The sequence below is a fragment of the Tamandua tetradactyla genome, chromosome 16, assembly GCF_023851605.1.
Source record: "Tamandua tetradactyla isolate mTamTet1 chromosome 16, mTamTet1.pri, whole genome shotgun sequence".
NCBI lineage: Eukaryota > Metazoa > Chordata > Mammalia > Pilosa > Myrmecophagidae > Tamandua > Tamandua tetradactyla.
Window position 1 is genome coordinate 71,148,844 of NC_135342.1, and position 26,521 is coordinate 71,175,364.

At 36.6% G+C, this 26,521-nt stretch overlaps 1 protein-coding gene across 2 annotated transcripts in view; it reads left to right on the forward strand.

Annotated features, from left to right (window-relative positions):
* The window catches only part of CNTNAP4 (contactin associated protein family member 4), a 270,914-nt gene that overhangs the window by 185,435 nt on the left and 58,958 nt on the right, over nucleotides 1-26,521 (forward strand). For both annotated transcript variants that reach the window (XM_077133653.1, XM_077133652.1), the window contains exons 10-14: nucleotides 2,371-2,542; nucleotides 7,397-7,503; nucleotides 10,484-10,603; nucleotides 21,485-21,682; nucleotides 23,821-23,977. In XM_077133653.1, coding sequence (XP_076989768.1) covers nucleotides 2,371-2,542; nucleotides 7,397-7,503; nucleotides 10,484-10,603; nucleotides 21,485-21,682; nucleotides 23,821-23,977 — 754 coding nt within the window. The remainder of the gene's footprint in view (nucleotides 1-2,370; nucleotides 2,543-7,396; nucleotides 7,504-10,483; nucleotides 10,604-21,484; nucleotides 21,683-23,820; nucleotides 23,978-26,521) is intronic.

Sequence of the window (26,521 nt, forward strand, 5' to 3'; positions counted from 1 at the left end):
TGTAACATTCCATGACCTTTCTTTGTGATTGTGGTTTCACTTAGTTTTGTTCTCAACATGCATACTGCACAATCTATTTGATTCCGAAATAGTTTGAGATGTGTCAGGAAACACTACCTGGAGACAGGGATATTAGCAGAGTTGTTTATATTCCTGGCATATTATAGTTGTCCCCAAATTATTAATGAACTACTAACCTTTCAGTCCTTATCCTAACATTTTTAATTGGTTAATAAGTCATCTAGAAAACATAATGAGATTACGGTAACTGCATTCTGTTTCACAGAAGATTTTTAAGCCTTTGAAATATGTGTAGTACCAGGTACATTAAAATGACATGCAAAAAAGCTTTGATCGTTTTTCTTGATATATTAAATTTATAACCTCAAAGTCTCCCTTAGGTTAAAATACAGTATTTCAGTGTGTCTGATACTGGTTTTAAATATGAATGTTGTGGCATCCAGGCATACCAAGTCTCCCTGGCAATGTGGGAGATGACTTCCAAGGATGAGCCTGGCCCATAGAATTGACAATGCCATCCTGACCAAAAAGGGGAAAAGAAATGTAACAAATAAGGTATTAGTGACTGAGAGAGTTCAGACAGAGTTGAAAGGCTGCTCTAGAGGTGACTCTCATGCAAATTTCAGCTAGACATTGCTACCTGTCATGGCTTCCTAAATCCCAACCAAAACCGTTCCTGCCCACCCTAAAGAACGCCTAGAGCTTTATCTGAGATTCTACAAATGTTCCATGCATATGATTACTTTTCAGAACCTACAACCTCCAGATGGGTCCCCAGACCAGATATGTCCTAAAATGCAGAGGGCCCAACCTCTCTAGAACATCATCTGGTTGCAACCCCCTATCCCACATTATTGACAGCCCCTTCTAATGTGAAAAATTTAGGATGGGCATAGCCCAAATAACCCTAAATATTGGGAGAAAGATCAATGTAGAAGGTTGAGTTATGCAGAGATGTAAGGTTTAATAAATGGGTATCATTATATTGATATTTCTTTTAGTCTCCAGTGTCTGGAGCAGCTAGAAGTAAAAACCTAAAATTGTGGAATTGTAACCCATACCAAACTCTGACATCTGTTGCAATGTAAATGTATTGCTTTTTTGTATGTTTGTCATTTTTCATAATAAAAAAGAAGGACAGAAAAAAGAGAATTAGAGGCACCGTCAAATATCAACTTGACAGTCTAGAAGAATAAAACAATCTGAAGCCTTATTATTATTATTATTATTTTTTTGCATGGGCAGGCACCGGGAATCGAACCCAGGTCTCTGACATGGCAGGCAAGAACTCTGCCACTGAGCCACCATGGCCCACCCTGAAGCCTTATTTTTAAGAAGGCCTTTACAAAAGATAAAATATGAATGTTGGTCTTTGCTTGCCATGGAAATGTATTTTTGTTTTTTAGGAAAACAAAGCATTAAGGGAAAACATCCTCATTCAAAGCATTTAATTGTAATGAAATTTTCTAGGTAGAAAACTAGCAAGTATTTTAGAGGAGATAAGTGTTGCTGATTCCTTTCTTATTCTTTGAAATTGTAATAGTGGTTGACAACCATAAAGACTAAAAAGGATAATGAGAAATACATAAGAATAAAATACATGTTCATTCTCCATGAAAGTATTTATTACACTTGGATCGAAGAAACATTTAGAACATCATTAAATTCCAGGAAATAAGGGTTGTTATTTAAATGATTAGAGAAGTCAATATAAGTAGACCATCCTTTTATGAGGCAAAGAATAAAACAATAAAATATTTTTGATATTAAACTATTATGATTTATTAAAATACATGTACATGTACCTTTTATTATGTGCAGGAAAGTGATGTCGTTAATTAAATAAATAGTTGGTAATTTTATTCCAAGTCAGTATAATAACTCCTTGTGAGCTTTTAACACAAACTTATTTCGCTATTATTGATTTATATTTTCTTAACTGCAGTTTTTTATTTTCATCCTTTGTGCTCTTCAGTTTACAATCATAAGACTAAGCTCCTGTGTTTAAATTATATATAATTTAACTCTGCTGGCTATCATCCTTTGATTGTTATAATTCTGAAGCTAATATATATAGTTTTAAAATTTGGATCCTGCTAGATCCTTGCGCATGATATTATAGCAGTAACGACTTTTTGTGATTCCTGAGGGAATAAAGAGAAAAATGTAGTTTGATATGACTTTAGTTTGTAAATTAAATCAAACTAATGATTGCAGTGGACATTCTTCTCCCTTTTAATATAGAAAATAAGCAAATGCATATTACTTTTTAAAAACAAAGCACTCTATGATACTGTATCCCAAAGCACAATGATATATCCTGGGTCTGTTTTGTTTTGTTTTGATCAGGTTGTCCTGATGACGGCTTTGAATCCAAATGTAAAACCCCATTTGGTGGATTTCAGGGATGTCTGAGGCACATTTCTATCAGTAGCAAAATGGTGGACCTGATAGCAGTCCAGCAGAGGGTCCTTGGGAACTTCAGTGACCTTCAGATAGATTCATGTGGCATCACAGACAGGTAAAGATCATCTCTCAGCTTTATTTTCACACTGTGATTCAAGTCTGCAAACAGATTAAAATTGATATGTGTGATTACACATTTTATATATGATTCTCCCCCAAAGTTACATATGTATGTATGTATATGTATAGTCAAAAATGAACAGGTTTTCTCCCTTTTTCCCACTGTTCTGTTCCAGGGGAAATGGATGCTATTCACAGTAGAAATAAGGCAAATACAAGTTTAGTTTTGTATTCATATTTCAAAGTGATAAAACTTAGAAGTTATACAAGTATATTATTTATATGTACTCATGCTACACAAGTCACAAAAAAAAATGTTGAAACTGCCACAATGATAGATGAGTATAAATACATGAGAATGCATCATGGAACGCAACAGATAAGGGCACCCAAACAGTAAAACTGATCATTAGATGCCAATGAACAGAGACTTGGGCAGTTGATTGTCAAACTGGCTCTTGCCGCCTATTGAATACTATTTTAGAGGCAGGGGAACATAACTGGCTGCTATTTGTACACCTTCAACAACTCATCACCATTTTCACTGTGGAGAAAATGAAAAATTAACTCCTTCTCTGGTAAAGCTTGGGACCAGAGTATTAATGAAGGTATAAAAATAATCAAGTGCATTATGTTTTAATACTTCCCCATTACTTCTACTCAACCAAGTGACCTGGCTTTATTATGCTCCATTTAAACCGTCGGTTTTTCCAAGTCCTGTGGACTGCCCAAGATGAGTGCATGGAAGGGGCAGCACTCCCCTTTCTCCAAGCTCTGATTTCCCTGTACTTAGCCCCAATCTCCTGGGCATTCTTGCACGTTAACTGCATCTCTGCTGACTTGGTTTTCCCAACATGTTCAACAAGAACACAGATAGTGTTCCTGCTAGATTTTCTACGGTTGTCTGGCTCTGTTGTAAGTTTTCTACTGTGGCTTTTACTATTTTGAAAATTCGTTAAAATGGCCCTTCCTTTAACCGTCTTCACTGTTGGCCATTCCAAGATATGGCTGGTTTAGGAAGCTTGGCTCCTGAGCAGGGCATCCTGTTGGTGTCAGCACCCTTGTTCTTATTTCCTTTGTTTCCACGTTTCCCGCTGTTCCTCCTTCCACTCCATTACATCCCCAGGACACAAGGAATGCGGAGCCCATGTTCATTCATTCATTCAAGAGCCAAACTAAAATCACCATCTAAATCTTGCTAATTTCAGAGAGTGGCTTGTAAGATATATCTCCTTCTCTTGAGTCAGTAAATATCTCCCTCTCCCACCCCATTTTGTGTGTGTGTGTGTGTGTCTTTATCTCTGGGATGCAATGAAGTCCAGCAAAAGACTTTTTTGCCTGTTTTGGAAGCGAATATTATGTGACCTGTCGTAATTCCTTTTTTGTAAGAATACTGACTCTCTGCAGTAATTAGTACAGCATTATTGTAAATGTCTGCTTTGTGAAATATGCAAATGATATCACCTGTGCAGCCCAACAACTTTTAAAATAATGATTATTAATAACAATTAGAAATGTTTTTAGGACCTGGGCAACAAGACTGTTAACTTTAGTTACTGAGTTAAAAGGAATGTGTTGGCCATTCCAGATTTTAAAACAAGCAATTTTTATTTAGTGTGATAAACTTAATCCCCATCGTAGCTTGGGACTCAATATATATTTTGAATGAATATATTAATTCTGTGCTTTAAAAGGAATTTTTATGTATTGGAAAAAATTTCCCAGCATGTCACTCATGTATTTATATCTGGTAGATCTTGGTAAAGTAGTATCTGTTGATCCTATTTTGAACAATAATTGAAATTTAGTGTCATGTCTAGAAAAAATATATAATCATATTTAGTGATAGATTAGAAAAGCATAATTTATCAAAATACGTATGTTATTTTTTGACATAATTGCAGAGAAAACAATTCTTTCTATAATGAAGTATAATAAGTAAATGCAGAATGTAGACAGTGTCCCTTATGGGCTTGATTTGGGGATTAAATGGCTTCTGAATACAGACACTGTGACACTGTCCATAATTACAGCCATCCCAACTCTGGCCACAGACATCAAGTACCCTTCCTAGAGGGCAGGAAGGATGAAAGTCTGGTGTGACCTTGGTCTCAGATGACACACAGGCAACAGGGACTCGCTGCCCACTGTTACCTCTTCAGGCGTTATGCTTCCCTCCAGTTTGCCCAGCCTCCTGCCCGCAGCTTTGGAGCCATCCCCAGGGTGTCCTGGCCTTGGACCCCCATCTCTCTTCTCCTACGGCTGCTCCCCACCTGGTCTGGGGTCTCTGGCCTCCAGCCTCCACCCTGCAACCCCCATCAAGCTTCCCTCTCCCACAGCTGCTCGTCTCCTCTCTACAGGGCCCAGGTTTTGCCCACAGCCCCTCACCCATTCTCCCTTCCCCTCTACTGAGCCTTCGCTTCTCCTCCCTGCTGTTCATATGTGGTGTTTATTCCTCCACTTACCACTGATCGACTCGTAGATGGTGGTATTGTCTGTCTCGTGTAATACTGAAGGCCTATCGTGTGTACTGATTGGTTGGTTGTTGCTTCGTTTTGCTTCTTGTTGATTTCATGGTTTTGAGGAACAATATGATATTTGGATTCAGGTGGTCACCGTTATCTGAGGACCAATGAGTACCTAGCTTGTTTAATTTTCCAGAATATGGCAGTGTTATATAGACTATACTACAGTGTCATCAATTCCAGCTGAGCTAATCCATTGTGTGAGTTTTTAAAAAGGAAATCAGAATGGTGAGGAAATCGGTATAAATCAAAGCCTTAGACATCCTTCAGTTTTATGTCTGCTGGAAGTTTCTGTCCAAGTTCACAAGCAATGGAAATAATGATGGGAATATCTAAGGTAAAGTTTTAAGGCTAGAGAAAATGGTTTGATTGATTATTTTACTTTGTATTGGGATGACTAGCAGAAAGAAAACTGTAACGTGTAATTATGCAGAACACTTGGTTAGAATGAGTGCTTCACCATGCACCATAGGTTGCTAGCAATCAAACATAAGTACTATATGATGAATTTAAACAAAAACCACAGTTCAGACTTTCACATTATAATTCAAATGTGTGAAACGTCAAGTCTGACATAAAAATTAAGGAAAATGGATTCAGTCAGTCTTTGGGGAAATGTAGATGAAATAAAAAGAGCACGCATAATACAATAAAGATTCATTCCTTAGAATTTTAGGCAAAGTAACTTCTATCTGTTCCATTTGGAAACATGATTTGGGGTTTATTAAAAAATAGCCTGCTTATTCTTTTTGTATCTGATTACCAACTAAAATCATTGTTGTTTAAATTTTTTAAAGAATTCCATCTTTCTTCTAGATTGCTATTGACTTGAAATGCTTAAAAAATTAAATTAAATAAATCATAATGCATTTTAATGAATTACTCCCAATCTATAAAAATGCAGAAAATATATAGACTTAATTGGTATGGAAAGATACCTGTTATTACATTTGTATTCTTAAAAAGCAAGTTGTACTATAATGTACTTTATCATTATACTTAATGAAAATATATACATATACATGTATATATGTTTCTATGTTTATAGTGGTAATTTCGATACTATAAGATTGTAAATGATATTTCTTCTTCATTCTGTCCTGGATTTTTGATGTTCATGCAGTGGACATCTATTTTTTTATAACTAGGAATAATCATTCTTTTTAGGAAACCTTATAAGCAAAGTCTTACCGTGCTTACAATGTAAGAAAATCTTAGAAGCAAAATAGTAAGCACCCATGATTAATTTTATTAATAACTCAATCACAGATATGTTCCTTGCAGATTTTGTAATTTATTTATTTATTTTAATCTGAAATGAATGAGAGCACTTCAAGCCTTGTTCTCACTTATCTTTCATTCTAAACTCTACAAGTCATCAATAATCTGACCACAGCTATTTGCACCCACTCCAGAAGTTCCCAGTCTCAGTAATTTTTTTGCAATGCCTCTAAGTCAAAAGAAATGTCTATTAGTTCTGTTTCATAAATGATTCATGTCAAAATAAAGTAAGTATTTCTGTCCCAACAACTCAGACACCCTTTGAAAAAGTAATTCAAAATAAAAATGCTTTTTTTGTTTCAGTTTCAAGTAACCATGATTACTTAGCAATTGGATATGGTATCTGTTGGACACTACACAATTTTTCATAGGTTAGGATTGGTCTGGACACTGCCACCCTCATTATTCGTTCCACTTTGATTTCATTTGGAACTTGGTTTTTATCAAGCAACTGGAAAAACTCTGTCACAAAGACATGATGTCTCTTGAAAATTAGAATATTGTGGGGGCCCCAGCCAGTCTGATGAGGTACTTTGGGGCACCACGGCACCCAGCTTGGAATTCGTGGGTCTACATGATGTGTCCCTCGGCATTCTTGGATGTACATGCTAAGTGGATAAAAATGTCCCTACTTCCCACTTCTTTCTTTCCTTCTCTTTTCTTTATTCCTTCTTCCTTTTTAATATTCACACAATGTAATAATTCAATATGCTTAAATACTTTTATTTCAAGTGAGCAGTCGATAGTTCTGGTGACATATTGAATCAGTATTATGCCCCTTAGGGTTTGGATATCATGGGAGATACTGAAAATTAAGCAGTCACAACAGCCCGACCCATAGGTTGAAATCTGGTGATCTTATCAATCTGAGGTTTGTTTCTGAGATTCAAGCACCGGGACGACAGACTGAAGAAAAGAGTCACTTTGATATTGCTCTTTGCATCATCGGTGACAACCGTCTTTCATACGATCATGTTTTTAGATAAGCGATTGATATTGTATGATATTTGAAAATGAAAAATGGTGATCATATCTTCTCCTAGGTGTTTGCCCAACTATTGCGAGCATGGTGGTGAGTGCACACAGTCCTGGGACAATTTCCACTGCACCTGTGCACACACTGGCTACCGGGGAGCTACTTGCCATAACTGTAAGCCCAGCACACCTGCTTGTTCTAACCTCTGTCCTCAGTTCCTTGTTTTGTTTCCCTTCTCATTGTGCTGTATGTATGTGCCACTGTAGGTGGATGTATTGGAACGTGCAACCCTGAATTTTGGCATCCAGTTGATTTCTAGTTTGTTTTTAAACCACCTCATTTCATAAGTCAAGCTTGCTTATACAAAAACATAATATAAAACAGCATAAGAGAGAGGAGGCCAGTTGGCAAAGGAAAACAAAAAGTAGCTAAGAGTAGAAACCAAGTAAAGTGCAGAATGCTTGCCTTGAAATGAGCTTAAGCTTTCTAAAGGTTAAAGCATAGGTGATCAGTTACCAAAGTTTTACTGTTCCTACAATTAAACAGAGTGATTCTCAGAACCAACCGTGGGTGGTCTGGGGTGAGGGTGGCTTATGGCATTAAGGTGTTGAGGTATTAAGAAGAGTCTAGGTAATCCTTACACATTCTTGCAACCTATTTGATGGGGAGTGATGAGGATGAGGGTGGTATAAAATGATTTTAATCATAATAGTTAATTTTACTGAGTTCTCTCTAAATACCAGGCACTCATCTTGTGTTTCTAAGTATTAACTCCTTTAATTCTCATGGCAGTGGGTGGGTGCTATTATGATCCATAGTTTACCCAGGAAGAAACAGAGAGAAATTAGTCAACTTGCCCAAGTCCAGGCAAGTGAGGATATATGCAATCGTGCTCTAAGACCACCACCTTTTCTCTAGTATAAACTATGCATCTTTTCTGAAGAATTGTTTTGCATGTGCTTTGTAAGACCCCTGCCATACTGTTGTCACTAGTTCAGTATCCATGAGGAATACATTATGGGAAGGCTGAAATGCCCTTTCTCTTTCTCTTTCCTTTTCTCCCCATATTACTGCTGATATTTCTGCGCGGCTTCTCTAGTACTTTCTCCTGCAGCCTTGACTTAAGGCAAGGGTGTTGCATACAAAGTCATCACTTTCTCCTCTCTCAGTCCCTCACATGGGCCTATAGCCCATGACTTTAAGCTCCTGGCACAGCTGAGAGTGGAGCTGTGCGTGCCCAGGTTGGGGTCGCCACAGCAGATTCAGAAACCCTGACTGAGGGCAGTGGAGGGCATGATCGGAAGCAGCTCTGTGCCAACCTCTGAGTGCTATCCCCACCGCAGCCAGAGTCATTCCCCAGGCAGGGATTTGGAGAGCCTTGTAAAAGATCATGGAGGCTGTTTGGGGCTGCTAAACCCACGCCTCACTGAGGCCATGTGACTCAGCCCGGTCACCCTGCTGGTCACAGCACTCTCATCATTCCCAGTGTGGGACTCAGCGCAGACCCAAAATGAGTATTCGTGTTTAATTGCTGTGAACAACTGGATCTAAGTACAGTCACAGCTAGCTCTGTGGGAAGACTCAAATGGTAAATTTAGAAGAAAAGATCTTGCCATCTGGGGCCCACAATTTGATCCAAAATCAGGTTAGGTAATTTAGGTTCTTAAGCAGAAGGTGCAAATGTCACTGACGGTGTTCACCAGTAATCATTCCAAGAGACGGGACCAGGATGATAGAGCTTGTCCCAGTGAAACCATCACTGCCTTTAGCATGGGGACAGGAGGGACAGGGATGGGTCTTTAAAAAGGTTTCATTACACAAATAATACATTTAACATCCATCATAAAAAAAAGTCAAACAAAAAGCACAGTTCCCCCCAATTTTCCCCATCCCATATGTGTCCTCTCCAATACCAGCCTCTACCTCCAAATGTGTGTATATGTCCTGCCAAGCTCTTCCAAGGCATTAATAAATTTACATGTGTACATGTACGAATGTATAAAGGAACCTGTTTTAGACGCCACTTCATTTAACGGGCCACTTTGTGCCTGTGCCATGTCACTGGCACAAAATACAAATATTTCTGGGAAACAATCCATGTGTATATTTCCATCTATGCAGTATGTAGTTGGAACAAAGCAAAACCATCTGATTGTACAGTGGGGAAGTACATTTGTGTGATTATCTGAAATTTTTTGTATCACGGAACAAATTAACTGCATTATTTCATATCTAAATTTTCATTAAAATGATTTTCAAATTTTAAAATAGATTCAGAAAAGGACATGAGGATTGTTTCTTTCTCATTTCACTGAATAAAAGGTTTAATGGAAATTACTGGTACATTTGGCCAAGTAACAAGAGAAGGGACATGGTACATAGGGGATAAAACCTTGTATGCGGCAAATATAATCTTATAATAAAAAGCATCCAATTATAGGTCAGAATACATGAGGCTACTGGGGCATACTTCATATAAATATTTCTTCTGCTTTGAATTTCAATGATCTTTAATTCTCATTTCGAAGCATTTGAGAAGTTTTTTGTTGTAGGTTACTTTAAAACACTATTGATAAGGAACTTTGCAATCATGTATGCTTTATGAAAAAAATAATTTTGCCTATAGGGCATTTCACATGAGAAAAAAGTATATTTACAGCATTATTTAAAACTTTCCTATTGTATAATTATTAGATGATAGCAGCTTATTTAAGATTACGCTAATATATTTCAGATGTTAGCTTATTACAAGGTGATGCTAAAATGAGAAGTTGCAAAATGTATGTCCCAAGATAATATCACATTATAATCATATGTACTTTAACATTTTAAATACCTACCTTCTCTGTCCTTGTTCCTCCTAATGTAAAAAGTAACCAGTTTTTCATTTTTGAGAAGTAATCTTGTTTTCCTACGGTGATAAAAATAATTGCAACCTCATTCTTATTTTTTTCTATCTAATCTAACTTCCCCCATGTTAACGAAAGAGAAAAAAAAAAAGGAGAGTGGGTTTGTCTTTTAAAGTATTTTTATCTTTTCTCCTGCTTGGTAGTGTACTCACTACATTTCAAGACTTGGAGTATTTTGTGTCCAAATTTAAATTTAAGAGACTCATTTCATGCTATTCCATTTATGATAATCCGTTTTTTTACAGCTATCTATGAGCAGTCATGTGAAGCCTATAAGCACAGAGGAAATACTTCAGGGTTTTACTATATAGATTCAGATGGAAGTGGCCCTTTGGGACCATTTCTTGTATATTGCAATATGACCGGTGAGTTAATCTACTTTCATTTAATAGTTAAATTTGCATGAATGCTTTAATACACAAAATCAAAATGAAAAAAAAAAGAAAGCTGACCTAATTTGCAACTTGATTAGAATGTGTATCGGTAGAAGATTGAACATAAATCACTAAAAATAGTTTAATGGTGATGATTCAAAATGTCATTATTTACTATGCATGTGGTGTCTGTGTAGAACATCTAGTAATAAAATGTTTTCTGTTGTGTCCTGGAATAGAAAGGATAGACTTTATTTCTCTGAGCAGATTGATACATGTGAAGGCTTTGAAAAAATTCACTTTTTAAGTGTCCATTAATATAAAGTTTATTTCTTCTTGAATCATTGACTTATGCAGATTTATATAGGAATTAAGATGCACAGTACAATAAATTCAACATCCATCCATGATAAAAAGAAGACCCAAAAAATTACCAATAGAAGGAAATTTCCTTAATTTGATACAAGTTATCCACAAAAAACCTACAGCAGATATTGTATTTTATAATGGAATGTTGGAAGCTTTACCCCTGAGACCAGGAAGGTCTACCAACACCACTTGTGTTCACTTTTGTATTGGAGCTCCTAACAAGTGAAGAAAAGCAAGAGAAAGTGATAAAAGATATAAATATTGGAAAGGAAGCACTAAGATACTTACTATGCATAGGTGACCTGATGATGTATTTATAATATTCTAAACAATCTAAATATAAGCTATTAAAATTTAGGATGATCAGGGATATAAAGTTAATATAACAATTTATTGTATTTCTGAGTACCACCAATAAGTAATTAGAAGATGAAATTTTATAAGATTGTATTTTTCAAAAGTATCTACAAATCTGAAATATATAGGAATAAATCTAATGAAAGAGTCAGAAGGCTTCTACACAGGTAAGTATAAAATGCTCTTGAAATAAATTAAAATCCTAAAAAAATGGAGGAATGTAAATCTTCATTGCATATTAGCTAGATTTGGTGTAAACTCATAATAAAATTCCCACAGGGATTTTGTTGTTTGGCTGTTTTATTGTGGTGTCAACTGGGATCCAAATTCTAAAACTTAAAAGCAAATGCAAAGGTTTAAGAAGAACCAGGTCAATCTTGGAAAAAAAGTTGAAAGACTCAACTGTACTGGATATAAAGACATATTGTACATGTTAAGTAAAACAGTGTGTTGGTATCCTAAGGATAAATAGTAGAACAAGGGAACAAAATAGAGAATACATAAACAAACTCACCCATACATGGACATTTAATTTATTGCAAAGGTGGTATTGATATGTAGTGAGATTAAAATGCCTTTTCAACCAGTTGTGCTGGGGCAATTGAATAGAAATATGACAAAAAAGGGAATGTTGATCTCTTCATCAAGAAAACATTTTTTGGATTACGTAAAAGAAAAAAAGGATTCCAAATGAACTGTGCCACCCACTATGTCACAAGTACCTATTTAAACCAAATCTAATTGAAATTAATTAATAAACTCAGTGAATTTAAATAAATTCAAAATTAAATATTTAAATTCATCAAATAAAAGAAAATGCTGTGTTCAGTTTCTCAGTTTTACTAGCCATGTCTTAAATTCTCAGTAACCACAAATGGCTAGCCGGTAGTGAATGTATTGATCAACACAAATGTAGAACGTGTCCATCACTGCAGAAAATTCCACTGGACAGCACTGTGTTGGAAAGTCAAAGTTTTATGGAAAGAAAGCAGAAAAAGGCGATATTAAGTTAAGGCAGGGGTGATTGAGATGAGGATTTGCTACTTAAAATTGGACAATCAAGGAAGACCAAACAGCAAAACTTGAACTAATATATGAAGGAGCCGAAAGGGCCAGCTATCTGAAAATCTGGAGGAAAGAACCTTCCAGGTAGAAGAAACAGCATGTGTGAAACTCTAAGACAAGAGCTTGCCAGATAGGTAGAGAAAACAGCAACAAATCTCAGTTTGGCTGGAGGGTGTCAAGTAAGGGGGAGAAGAGTATGAGAGCAGAAGAGGTGGTGAGTCAGAGACAGAAGAAGAGTCATGGAGTCTTACCCAATGTTGTAAGATCTTTGGTTTTTATTCTGAATGGCAGGGAGAAGATACTGGAGAGTTTTGAGTAAAGGTGTGATGCAATCTGAATACCTTTCATAGGACCACAATCTCTCCCGTGCTGGGAAATGCCTACCCAGGAGCGGGAGTAGAAAGAAGAGAGTCATTAGGAGACATTGTCAGAAGTGCACGAATCCAGAAGAGAGCTGATAGCGGTTGCTGCACTGGGTAAGAGCAGCATAGTTCAGGGAAGGAGGTTAAAGTTGCTCACTAACTGTGGATGAGGTTTGAGAAAATGAAAGGGAGTGAAAAATGGCCCCACAGTTTTCTGTTTGGGCAAGTGCAGTGGTTGGGTTGTCTTTCTTTCGTATGTGGTAGGAGAAGCTTTGAGGAAGATCAGTTCAGTTTGGGATGGGTTGTGTTTGAGATGTCTGCTGCACATTCAAATGCAAACGCTGAGAAGGTGGTCAAACGTGGAAACAATAGTGACTTAATGTGTAATTCTAAGAACTGCAGGGCAGTGGTAAAACCTGGGTAACAGATGCTTTGGGGAAGTTACTGTAGAATGTTTCATTAAAGATTTTTAATACAGTTGAACACAGCACAGCCGCTAACTTCCATTTGTGCTCAAAGCCACTGAGGACACTGCATCCCAAACCCAAGCAACCTAAGGCATTGAATCCTTCACACAGGCCTGTCCCCTCAATGAGGCACCCCTCTCTGTACAGTACACGTTCCTGTACAGCCTCCCCAGGAGGTTTGACTCTGGTTGGGGTGGGACCATTAAAATCAATCAGTCAATCAATCAAACATTTGCAAGTGATTCTTAAGCGCACCTAGGTTTGGGAATTGCTATTTTAGACCTGTGGTTCTCAAACTTTAGAGCACAAAGCATGCTCTATTATGTGAGAATTAAACATAATAAGTGCGAAAAGATTTCACAGAGAAAAAAGAAAACTGCAAATGGAAGGTGTGAATTCAGGTGTCAAAACAATTTCCCTATTTTTCTAGTCTGTGTAGGTTGGATTGTGGGTGTGACTTTAAAAAAAGTGCAACTGTCTCCCTGGAAATCCTACCTTCCCACAACTGTTCCTAAATTATTCATGTAGACATGCTAATAAAGTTTTATTTCTGAAAATTAGATATTTTCTAATTTGAAAAATATCTATAGTCTTTAAAGCTTTAATAACTAAATATATGTGTACATATATATTATGCTTATTACGGATAATAATTCAATAATTCAGGAATGTTTAAACTAATATGCATTTTTAATTTTCTGAGGAGTATTAAATAAACATTTGTATCTTTATTTTATATTAAAAATCAATATACCTTATTATAGAAGATGCATGTTGGTAAATTCTTTAGAGAAATTTGTAGTCCCCTAAGTATCATAACAACCCTAAGAGAGCAAGTGAATATGCACACTGAGAAGCCATTCCATGAACCTGGTTTGTGAGTTGAGACCAAATGGGTCATAGAGCCCAAAGGAAAATAAAATAGAACAGAGAGTGAATGGAAGCATAAAGAGGCTAAGGGTGCTTTATTAAATATTACCAAAAATATTGATGAAAAGAAGAAGTTCAGGATATCTGAAGCCACCTGCAAAGCAGGATGTTGAGGGCAAAGAGACCTAGAAATCAAGTTAGGAGACAGCCCAAATGTCTCCCCAGCTCCAGAATGAATACTCAAACAACGGTGAACAACCCCAGTGTATATGCTTGTGATAAACACATACTGTAGCATGAAAAGTTCCTTATTGATCTGTTTTGCAAAGAAGGCAACCAAGGCTCATGCTGACAAATCTCTTTAGGAATAGGACAAGATATTAAAACCATGGCCTCTTTTCTCCCAGCTTGAAAGTTTTTCAGCTGAAAAAAAGGGATGACTTTTATTATTGTCTCTTGTCCTGTAGCCGATAACGTGTCCCTTAGTTACACAAATTATGCATAACAGTTGTGAAAAAACAGTCTAAATGCTGAATAGCGAATTTCAAATGTGTAAACTTTTTAAAAAAACCCAGTTATCAGTCTTAGAATGACTCCAAATGTGTCTAGAACCACTAAGCACTAAAAGTTAAAAGATTCTAAAAAAAATCTCTGTTTTGAATGGATAGTTTCCTAAATTACGTTAAAGACTGAAATTTCCTTCTAGACAGAGTATTCTAAAGATGATTTAAAAAATAATTACTCAGGGCGGGCCATGGTGGCTCAGCATATAGAGTTCTCAGCTGCCATCCCGGAGACCCAGGTTTGATTCCCAGGTCTGTCCATGTAAAAAAAATAATAATTATTAATATTACCCAAGATAATATGAATCCCAGTGGCTGTCGCTTTTGAAATATGCAAGGCTGTTTGTTTTTACACTAAATTTATTGCATTTTTTGTAGTCAAAGACTTTCAAGTGTAAGACGGTTCTCCTCGTAAAGAACATTTGTGTGAGCGTATATGTGGTGGTGGTCGTGGGGTGTGGAGTGCTTTCAAATGTTTGTGAAAATGAATATCCCATGTGTATTAGTTTGTTAAGCTCCCAAAATGCAAGATACCAGGAATGGATCAGCTTTTATAAAGGAGATTTATTTTATAAAGGAGTTGTAAGTTTACGGTTCTAAGGACATTAAAATGTCCAAACTAAGGCATCCAGGGAAAGTTACCTTGGCTCAAGAAGGCTGATGGATCCAGATACCTCTGTCAGCTAGGAAGGCATGGGGGCGGCAACTTCTGGGGTCTTTGGCTGCTTGTTTCAAACAGCTTCCCCAGGGGCATTTTCTTTCTTCATCTCCAAATGTCTGGGTCTCCTGTTGGCTTGGAAGCATCTGTTCTCAAAATCTGCTCTGAAGTTTCGCCAAAATGTTTCTCCTTTTAAAAACTCCAGTAAATTCATCAAGACCCACCTTGAATAGGTAGACTCACATCTCCATCTAATCAAAAGGTCACATCCTAGAAAACAAGTTAAAAAAAAAAAAGTCAAATCCAGCCACATCTCCATGGAGATAATTTAATCAAAAGTTTCCACCCTACAGTATTGGATTGCAGTTAAAAGAAACAGCTGCCCCCACAAGATTCTATCAGGATTAAAACATGGCTTTTCTGTCATACATAATAGTTTCAAACCAGCATACCATGGTCTGCACTCAGCCCCTTCCTGCTGCACCACCAGCAAGCTACCAGGATTTAGTTTTTCTGACCTTGTAATTATAGAGACTCTGGTCAAGGCCACTGCATTATTAATGTGTTTCAGCTGATTCTGAGATAGAGGCTCCTGGGACCATGCTTGGAGAAAGCTAGGAAAGTTAAGACCTGTGATAACATAATTACTTTTACTTTAGAATTTTCAATAACAGAGGATTCCTTAATTGCTATGAGAGTTAATGGCTAACTGTCATTATTCAACTACAGCCTGTTTGTGTGCATTTTGGCTCCAGAATGCTAGCTGTTCTTTCCTTTCACCTCCTCCACATTTCTTAACACAGCTGTATCTGCTCCTACAGCCTTTATCACATCTATCACCCTCAGCTATTAAACATGAAGCAAGGCAAGCTCTGCCACTGTACTGCTTAAACAGCATGTTTTCCTTTGCACTGTTATCAGGCCCAAAAAAATAACTGTCAGCTTGAGTTAAATCAAGTTCTTAATTACTCAGTTGCTTTATATACAATTCACATTATTAGAAATCTCTTCAGGGATGGACCAAGATAGACTTAAACTATCATTCAATACTTTCCTGTACTTTTACTAAATTTTGTAGATTTTCTGCTTACCTCAGCTATCTCTTCTTTCTGATTTCCTTGTGCCTCCTTACCCTAAATGATTCCTTGCATTTAGTAAAGGATAGTTACACCCCTAGTGAGTATAATCATGACTCCTGTACAGATAGCAAAATAAAAGCCAATGAATATGTTTTAAAGATTTCATTTAGGTCATTATTAATGAGGAAACTCATAGAATGTTATAACCAATTCAAAGGAGAATCCAAATAGCAGACATATCTGAACTCAGTTCTGTTAAAATGAGTGTGCAAATGGAGACAAAATTGGCTTCTTCCTTTGGGGGGGGGGGGGAGTCAGTAGAGCTCTGCTGAGTTTTGGAATTTGGATATTGTCTATAGACAGGAAATACTTACTGGAAGGAGACAGTATCTTGCTTTCCAAGCAAAAAATACCTGTGTTAAAGGATGATTAATTGTAAATATGTTTTAGTAGTTAGAGACAGTGAATTGCTCTAGAGATTTAAAAGCTTGTTTCTCCCAGATGTATTTGCTTATATTCTAAGAGTTATAAAAACCTAAGGACTTGCCCATCCTCTCTTCAGAGAAGATTTGTTACATTTCAGAGCCAAAGTCCCCCTCTCTCTTTTTTGTGGGGAAAGAGGAAGATGTGTCAGCTACCCTATATAAACTCCAAATCACTTAATTTTCGGGTTCTTCCCAGCCCAGAATACCTCTCCAGAAAGGTAGAAGAGAAAGAAAAACAACTTTATTCTCAAATGAGTATTAAACCAGAACATGATTGAGTATTAAACCAGAATGTGATGTATCATAGACAATCCTCAAAGAAATTCCAAAGACTGTAAGAGAGCTCACCTTTTTTACATGGCTGAGAGGATACAATCTGTTTCATATATAGGCTCAAGATATTTCAGATATTGGTTTGCAATTTGTGCCTCCCACCCATTGGAATTTATGGAACTTTCCAGGAAACTGGGAGATAAGGGCACTATCCTTCTTGTTTACAGTTTAAAATGACAAAGAGAGAACTTACAGGTTTTCTAAAATAAGTACTAAGAGATGGGAGGGAGGAGGAAATCTCTTCCCTTACATTCAGTAGGGATAATTAAGTTTTTTTATTTTATTTTAAATGGCCTTATCCTTACATGGTGTGAGTCTAGCACGCAGAGCTCATCTGGTCATCATTGTGCCGGCCGGTGGGAACTTGGAATGTGGGGAGTCAGTGCTGCTAAGATTCTCTGTGAAGAAATGGTCCCTGATTTAGAGGGCTCATGTTTCTGGTAGCACAGATCTATAGCTATATCTAGACCTCGGTACAAAATATATCTTGATACTGAAGCTGTGGCAGGCTAACTTGTGAATATGGTAGCATCTCAGACTCTTGTGGTTTCAGACCCTATTTTGCATTGCTCTCAGTTATCTACAATCCACAGCTATAAAATAACTCAAAGTCCATAGAAGGCTCAAAGGTCCAAGGAATCACAGTCAGGTAACCAGAGGATGTGATCCAGCCTAGGCAATGCATTGTTTTCATTCATTCATCTGTTTAGTTGTTCATTCCCTCATTTCATCACCAAATATCTTTTATTGTGCCTTGTGCCAAGCAAGCCCTGTGCTACATGCTTGAGCTACTGTGGTTAGCAAATCAGAAGCTATCTACCTGTTCTCAGAAAGCTTACAGACTAGAAGGGAAGACTGATAAAATATATCACACAAAATCTGATTAAAAATTGTGATGAAATCTATTCTTTTACAACTGTTGCCTCTAAATAGGTGTTTGTAGAAACGTCAGGTAAAATATTATGCCTGAAAGAACAGTTTAGAGGCACTCAACTCAGGGTTGTGAGACATTCTCTTCCTAGTAAAGCAGATGAGATTTGTATCGTGGTTGCCAGGGCACTTATATCCCCTGCTCAGGATATATTGTGATGATTTCATTGTCTCTGCTTTGCCCTGGGGTCTAAATTATCTGAGAAGTGAGATATCTGTATAACTTCATACTTGATGGCACTTTTTCTATCAGAAAAGAGTGACCTAGACAAAAGCGATGGGTTCTCTGCCTGATGCACTGAACAGCTAGTCCATGACACCGGGCTTTCAAAGAGAGAGTTGATTGCTAGGTGTGAAGCAGGAGATCAGATGGGCATCAGCCTGTAAATCTGTCTCCCCAGTGGAAGGAGTTCAAGGTTTTTATGGATTCACAGAAGGAGAGATGGAGTCATTACTATTTCAACCGCAAGTTTAAGCAGAAACAAGGGGAGATGGGATTTTTTCCAGCTCAATAGCAAGTATAGGCAGAAAGAATTTACAAATGTAAAGGAGTAGAACTGTGTTAGAACTAAACTGATGATAACGAGTCAATGGTTAGTTCTCAGCTGATTCAAGTTCCTCCGTAAGTATTAGGGGGTTTCCTTTGCAATTAGAAGTTTCTAAAAACAAATAAACAAACAAACAGATAAAGGGAGTACAAGTGAGTGTCAGTCATCAGACTTTTACTATCACAAGGTCACAAAATGACCTCTGTATAGTTACACAGTAATTATCAAAGTTTAAGTCAACTGGATTACAGTTTGACAATGTCAGGCATTTCTTTCTGGCTGGTCTAGAAAAATTCACTAGATAGTAAAAAGAAATATCTCTGTATTGTGATTCAGTAATCATAATCACTTAAGTCCTAACTTTTCAGTGACAATAGAATTGCTTATAGAAAATATACTATTGAAATGTGAGAGTTTCAAAAGGAAGCATTGCTATGCTCTGCCCTTTAAGGTGGGCATGCACTATGGCTTTGACTCTCTCACAGCACCTGAGTAGTTGAGCTGTGAGCGAAAGCGCAGGGCAGTCCCCCTCATTGTGACCCAGGAGGCAAAGAGACACAGGCTTCGAGCAAGTTTGTTATCCACACTTGGGCCCCATTTCTCAGCCATAGTTAAGCATCTTCATGCATGCCACTGATAGGCCACAAGAAGAAGTGAATGATTTTGTTGAATAGTAAAAGCAGGGCCTAGGAAGGCCAGGCTAACAGATTTGCCTGGTTATTAGCTACAAATTTCTAAGAGCCAATATTGAGCTGGCTAAAATTGTTTAATTTCAGACCTATGATATTGCCTGGTTCTGCCCCTTCATTTTCCAAGACTGGACATGGAAACTCAGATTTTGCCTGACTTTCCTAAAGGTGCAGACCTGCCACCCAGATCTCCTGATGGCTGCTACACCGGGTTTCCACCTGGCCATCCATAGTTTATTTCATTGGCTTATATATCATGCTGTCTTTGAGAAAAGTGTTTCTCTGACAAAACTCGGTGGTGAGGTTAATTGCAAGGGGAAAAAGAAGCAACAGCTATTGGCTTATGTCAAGATAACGATCCACACTGGATGTCAAGTTTGTCTGCTGTCCCATTTAGCAGCCTCTGGATTCAAAACACTACATAACCGAGAGGGAATGGAATTTCTCATAGTACATCTGCTTATATTGTTTCTGTTTGTGAGGCCATAAACCAGAGAAGCCATAAATCCTAGAAAAGACAAACCACACCTTCCACCTCTTAAATACATCTTGAAGCAGCCTGCACATTCCTAAGCGAGATAGCTATGTATACTAGAGCAACCCCTGCTACGTATCAGTAACTTCAAAGACATACATTTATGATCTTACAAATCTCACCTTGGCTCTGTGCCTTCCTTGTTCTTGCCTTATAACCCTCTGGGCGGCATGGTACTCAACTCTGAATGTCCTGCAGCCGCCCAGGACTGTGCTTTCTGGTCTGTAAATTTCCTAATAAACGGTTAGTATTTTGCTCTGTGAAGTGGCCTGCTGCATTTCCAGTCTGACTTACCCACTGAAATTTGGTGCAAATAATCTTAGGTTTGTGTCAGACATGTTGTTGCTCCATGTGAATGTATTAGCTAATAAGAAAAAAAGCTCTGCTTGTTACTGTTTTCCTTCCATTTAGGCTATTCCTTTGTAATACAGATGGAACTTAATAGCACATATATAGTAGACTTCCATCTTTTCCTACCTATTAAAACAGGAGCCTATTGGTTAATCTGTTCTCTTTTCATCTGGATTTCATACTATAGACACAATAGGATTTTCTTCTGTTACACTATGGGCTTTTTATTTTGTCTAAAGAATATGGTAATCAATATGTTGGGTGTGTTTATAAACATTCAGGTACCTATAATGATAGTTATAATAGATAAGCAAGGGCGTTATTTTTTGTGCTAGTTGATTTACTGGTGCTGTATCAGATATGTTCAGCTCAAAAGACTTATTGTTTAACTATGTAGGTCATATGGTATTGAAATGGATATTTGTACGTTTGATTCTAAAATAAATTGATGCCCACTCATAATTAAATGTTGATTAAAGAGATAAATATGCAGGCCATAAAAGTTTGATTTTCTTTTTGCTGGTAATGCAAATAGTTTTTTTTGTGTGTGATTTTTAAAATTTTTTTTAAATTTTTATTCATTAATTTAAAAAATTAACAACAAACAAAAACATTAACATATCATTCCATTCTACATATATAATCAGTAATTCTTGATATCATCACATAGTTGCATATTCATCATTTCTTAGAACAGCAAATAATTTTTAAGAGTAGAAAAGTCATTGCTTACATTATGTAATTTAAATTTATTTCGCTAATTCTAAGATGACCATATTTTCCACATTGTGACATCCCTGAATTTCCAGATATGCTAACCAACAATGTCTTACAGTGATAATAGGTAGCATTTTTTTCTTTCTTGAAGAAAAATATGATATCTTCAAAAAGATAGACTAGCAGATTTGATGAAGTGAAATACAGCACAGAAATTTAATAATTAGTTTAATATTTTTCACCATAATCATTGGCTAAATTATATGCAAGAAATAAAATGAAATCACTGCAAAAGCATGGTAATAATACAAATTTCAGGGAAAAGCATTAATTCACTGTAACTTAAATTTTTAAGAACCCCATTTGTGTTAACTCTGCCTCTCAGAGAGGTCTGATGAGTAGGATAAAAGGTGATTTTGATTTTCTTTATTTATTTTAACTTTTGCAGACTAGTGATGGTCTCCTCTCTTTCTTCCCCCATTTCTGCATACAAGAAACTGCCTGGACCATCATACAACACAATGGCTCTGACTTAACAAGAGTCAAAAGCGCTAGTCCAGAGAACCCATATGCTGGGTTTTTCCAGTATGTGGCCAGCATGGAGCAGCTCCAGGCCACAATTAACCATGCGGATCACTGTGAGCAGGAGCTTACTTACTACTGCAAGAAGTCCCGACTTGTAAAGAAGCAGGGTAAGTAAACTGAGGCATCTGTCATGGCATAGTGCCCTCGACTCAGCTTGCTTTTGTGATTTTCATTCTGCCAAGGATGTAATTTATCCCCTTCTACTCGGCAAACATATCACAGCCTAGAAGGCACAGAGAGTTCTGCCTAAAAAAAAAAAGAACAAGGTCCATTTACATTGAACTTTGTTCAAAGTCTTGATTACTTTCAGAGTATCTTCCTGGCCTGAATCGGATAACTGTATGGATAACTGGTCACCTAATCAGATGACTTAATCAGAGAAATGTAATGGTAAAGGGCTTCTTTCTGATACTTGATGAATGCAATGTTTATCCCTTACAAAGGGCAAGCAACACATAAGATTTGTTTTATTATGGAAAAGAGCTAATGAAAATATGGCTTGGTTTTCTGAAGTTAGCTGTTCTGTATGGTGCTTGCTAACAGCCAGCCTCTGGGAATAATTGAAAATTATTCTCAGAATAGGCTGCTAGAAACACAGTTTATCCAGTAGCTCAAGTAGAAATCACAAAACCATCTTAAGTCTTCCTTTTATTTTACTTTTAATAACTGGCGTGCGCCTAGATTCTGGTTTTGGATTTGTGTTTTCTCTCTTTAGAACATCTCCTTATGTCGACTATTCCTGCTTATCTCTGGTCCCCACTACTTCTGCCTTAATTATCCAATTCTACGCATTCGTGCAAGAGCTTCCCATCTGGCCTCCCAGCTTGCCATCTCTCCCTATCTTCTACCTGGCTAATATGTAATTGAATGTGTTAATCTTTATGAGCACATCGTTAGCCTTTAAGGAACACCGCTTCCATTTAAAAGCTTTAGGTTCTCTATTGTCTATCTGCCAGATATAGATTCTTCTGTTTGGATATCAGAACTGCATAATCAAAATTAGCTCTGCTTATGCAACCTTCATACCATTCCCCAACACCACTGTTTGCTGACAGCAATATGGGGCTGGGGGGTTTCTTGAAAAATTAGAGAAGGTTCTAAGAGATCTGCCTAATAAAGCCACTTCATTCATGCATGCTCCTCTTAGTTGTCATAAGAAGGTTGGAGTAACATAGAAAGACAGAAAAGAAATGTATTTCATGTCTGAATATCATGTCATATGGATGTTGCAGAAATTTTTACACTCTTGGTCCAAAATTTGTGCTTCATTTCCAATGAACCATTTCACCTACTAGAGCTCTACTCATTGAATACAGAGTATTTTCTTCCCTCACCTGAGTTCCTTCTTTCTCATCCTCCTTCTCTCTTTAACGTTGCTTCTGTTCTTCTCATGGGCTGATTCTTCAGTGAGAAGAAAAACAACATTAATTATTGTTGGTATTATTACCATTTTTAAGGTAGATTACTGTACACCTCTCCTTCTTTTCTAAATCTCCTTGTCTAAATGTTCTACCCATTCTTTGCTCTAGTTCTTTAGCTTTGTCTTTAATCTTATTTCTGAGAAGGAGTAGCTGAACATCTCATGGAGAAGAGATGCATTTAGCTAAGAGAAACTTTGTTTTGAGCATAATATTCGCTTCAGGCATGAAAAACTTTCAGTGTTGTAAAACTTTCAATGTTACTCCTGTAGTCTTCAGATAAATAGCCAACCCATTAAATGGAAGAAAAACTACATTCTTCCAAACAAACCTTAAATCATGACGAGGGAGTGGCATGCTATGCCAAATGTTTAATAAACAGCTAGTATATTTTTAGCCAATACATATATTAAGATAAATCAGTGACTTTATGCAACATTCTATATTGTTTAAATGGGCACTTTATGATCTCAAACTAGTTTGGTTTCTGAATGCTAATTCCTCTGTTTTATATTTCAATGCCAATTTGCTTCCAGATTTTTTTTCTAAGAGATTGCATTTGTGGACTCTTCTTGATAAATTACTTAAAGTCATGCCTGAATCAAATAGAAACTGCTGGTTTATTTCCTACTAAAGTAAAATGTCATTTTTTTCAGCCTTAATATTTTTTAAAGCTTTCTGAAGGAAATATCACCCTGGGTGGTGTTCAGAATATCATATAAAATCAGCCTTTCTCTTTCTTTGTGATGATCTGGGAGGGAAGGAATTATATCGGATGGAAGGCAGTGGTATATAAATCAGATGTTACACTGGTACTTGTCTTGCAGATGGAACCCCTCTGAGCTGGTGGGTTGGAAGAACCAACGAAACGCAAACTTACTGGGGAGGTTCCTTGCCTGATCCTCAAAAATGTACCTGTGGATTAGAGGGGAGCTGCATTGATTCTCAATATTACTGCAACTGTGATGCCGACCAGAATGAATGGTGATTTCCTTATGCAAGACAGCATTGGGTGTTGCTATTGTTATTTTTAATTACTCACTCAAAATACGTATAGTTAGGCAGATATAGTTGGGTAGAATATATGAAAGTATGTTTTGATGAAGTGTCGTGCAATTAATCTGAATCCTAAATGTTCAGATCAATATATATTTCTTAAATTTCAGCTTTGTGCAATGGGCTACAGAGCATGTATATTTTATTTTTCTAATATGGTGAAATAGAAACATCTGTCACAAGTCCTCTTCATTAGAAGTCAATTATCATTTTTAAAATTAAAAGTAATTAGGCATTCTCTTGTTCACAAAATATGTTTAAAGTCAGTAATTGCCAAAGCACAGTTCTTCAATAATTTGCCTATAAAATCTTTAAATATAAAGGCAAAACATGCCACAAAGAACTGATGTTCTTTGCATCATAATATGAAAAGAACCATTTATATAATTTTAGGGATTTAAAATTTTACTTTAAAATATTATTTTAAGCTCAGAGAAAAGTCTTATGATATATGGTATCTTTTATCTGAAAATAATAAAACATATCTTTGTTGTATCTGAGATTAGAGTTGAAATGATTGATTTGTAAAGTAAAAATGTTTTTAGATTTTCAGATTCATGTTTCAATACACCATAGTATACCTCATATCATAAACAAATGTACTACTACAGACATTTAAAAAAATATTAACAGTCCATCTGGCTGTAAATCTGATTGATTTTGGTTACAGGATATGTTGTGATTTCCATGATCAGTTTTCTACTAATTTAACTCACAATCTGAAGTACACTGTATTTCATTTGTTTACTTGACAGAGATCAAAACTATGTTATCTCATGAAACTGACTTTTAAAAAAATACCCTAGAAAGAGATACCGATATAGAATCAGTATGGAGTCATGACAGTAATTTTAGCATTGTGAATTAAGTATGAAGAATTTTGTCTCTTTTAGTCAAAACTTGAATTTTCCAAAATGCCTAAATCCTTTGTAGGCCATTCTTTCTTTCTCACTACCTTCACGTACAAATACCTTCACAGTAATATTGTGTTTTAAAATATTAATAGCGATACTTAATAAAAATAACCTAATCTAATCAATAGCTTTCTACTGTCTCCTTAATTAATATAGTATTAATTAAAAATAACTTTTAAAAATAAAATTTAGAAACATATTTAATTCTGCTTTTGTTAAAATGGCTTGCATGGAACCAATCCCCCACAAATAAAAATTATAAGCTCAGGAAAACATATTTATTAAAAAATCTACTTGAAGTAAATGGAGAGCAACTGCCAGGGGCGGGGACCTTTGAATTTTCAGAGGAGGAAACCCCAGTGGCAAGATACATGTTTATACGCCTTTGTCCCTGAGCACATTCAGCAGACCCTATGCCACCCTGATTCAAACGGCCACGCCTAAACTAATAACATCTTCAAAAGGTCCTGTGTACAAATGAGGCCACACCCAAAGGCATGAGGATTAAGATAAAGAGCATATTTTTTGTGGGGTATGTGATTCAGTCCCCAGCAAACCTTCTGAGAGACCCTGAGCCAGAGCACCCAGTGTAGCCACCTCCAGATTCTTGACCCACAGAAATTTCGAGATCATGAAGGTTGTTGTTTTAAGCCACTGCATTTTGGGGTAAATTTTAATGTCATGGTAGGTAAGTAATACGACATCAAAGTACAGACTCGAGAATCGCAAGCATAGTAACACATAGCAAACCACAAGTTGGCACATTGGGTTCAAACTGCCAAAAACCAGTGAAAAAGATACATGTTTTGAAAGCAGCTGACCTGGGTGGGGGGCACTAGGACACTGTGTTTGGGGAATAGGGTTAAAATGATGAAAGCTGACTTCTCATCAAGAGCAGAGGAAGTTAGATGGAATGATTTGTTTAATGTGCAGAAAGAAAATAAAAAGGTCAACCTAGAATTCTATATAGAAAATAAATGCATTTTAATAATAAGGGTTGAAATAAAAACCTTCTCACAGTAAGCAAATGCTGAGAGAATTTGTTGCCAGTAGATCTGAACTATAAGAAATGCTAACAGGGATTCTGTAGGTAAAAGAGAAGTAACAATAGATGGAAACTTAGAGCTTCAGGAAGGAATTGAGTATATTGGAAATTGTAAATGTGTGGGTAAACATGAAAGTCAGTGTTTAAATTCTTCTCCTAATTGAAAAAAAAATCTGACTAACTGTCTAATTGTATTATGAAGTTTCTACCTATATGGATTTAAAATATGTTACAACAATGGCCCAAAGAATCGGTTTGCATGTCGGGGCACTAAATAAATTATCCTGCTGCAACTTCTGACCTTTTGTATGAAGTTATATGACATGAAATCTAAGTAGATTCTGATAAGGGAAATAAAATGAAATACTGAAAAATATGGAGTAAACCTCAAGTAGATGGGAAAGAAGGAGGAAAGGTACAAGAAATCACATGGGAAAAAATAAGAAACAGATAGCAAAGGGGTAGACCTAGGAACACCATATTAATTGTTACATTAAATGTAAATGGATAAAC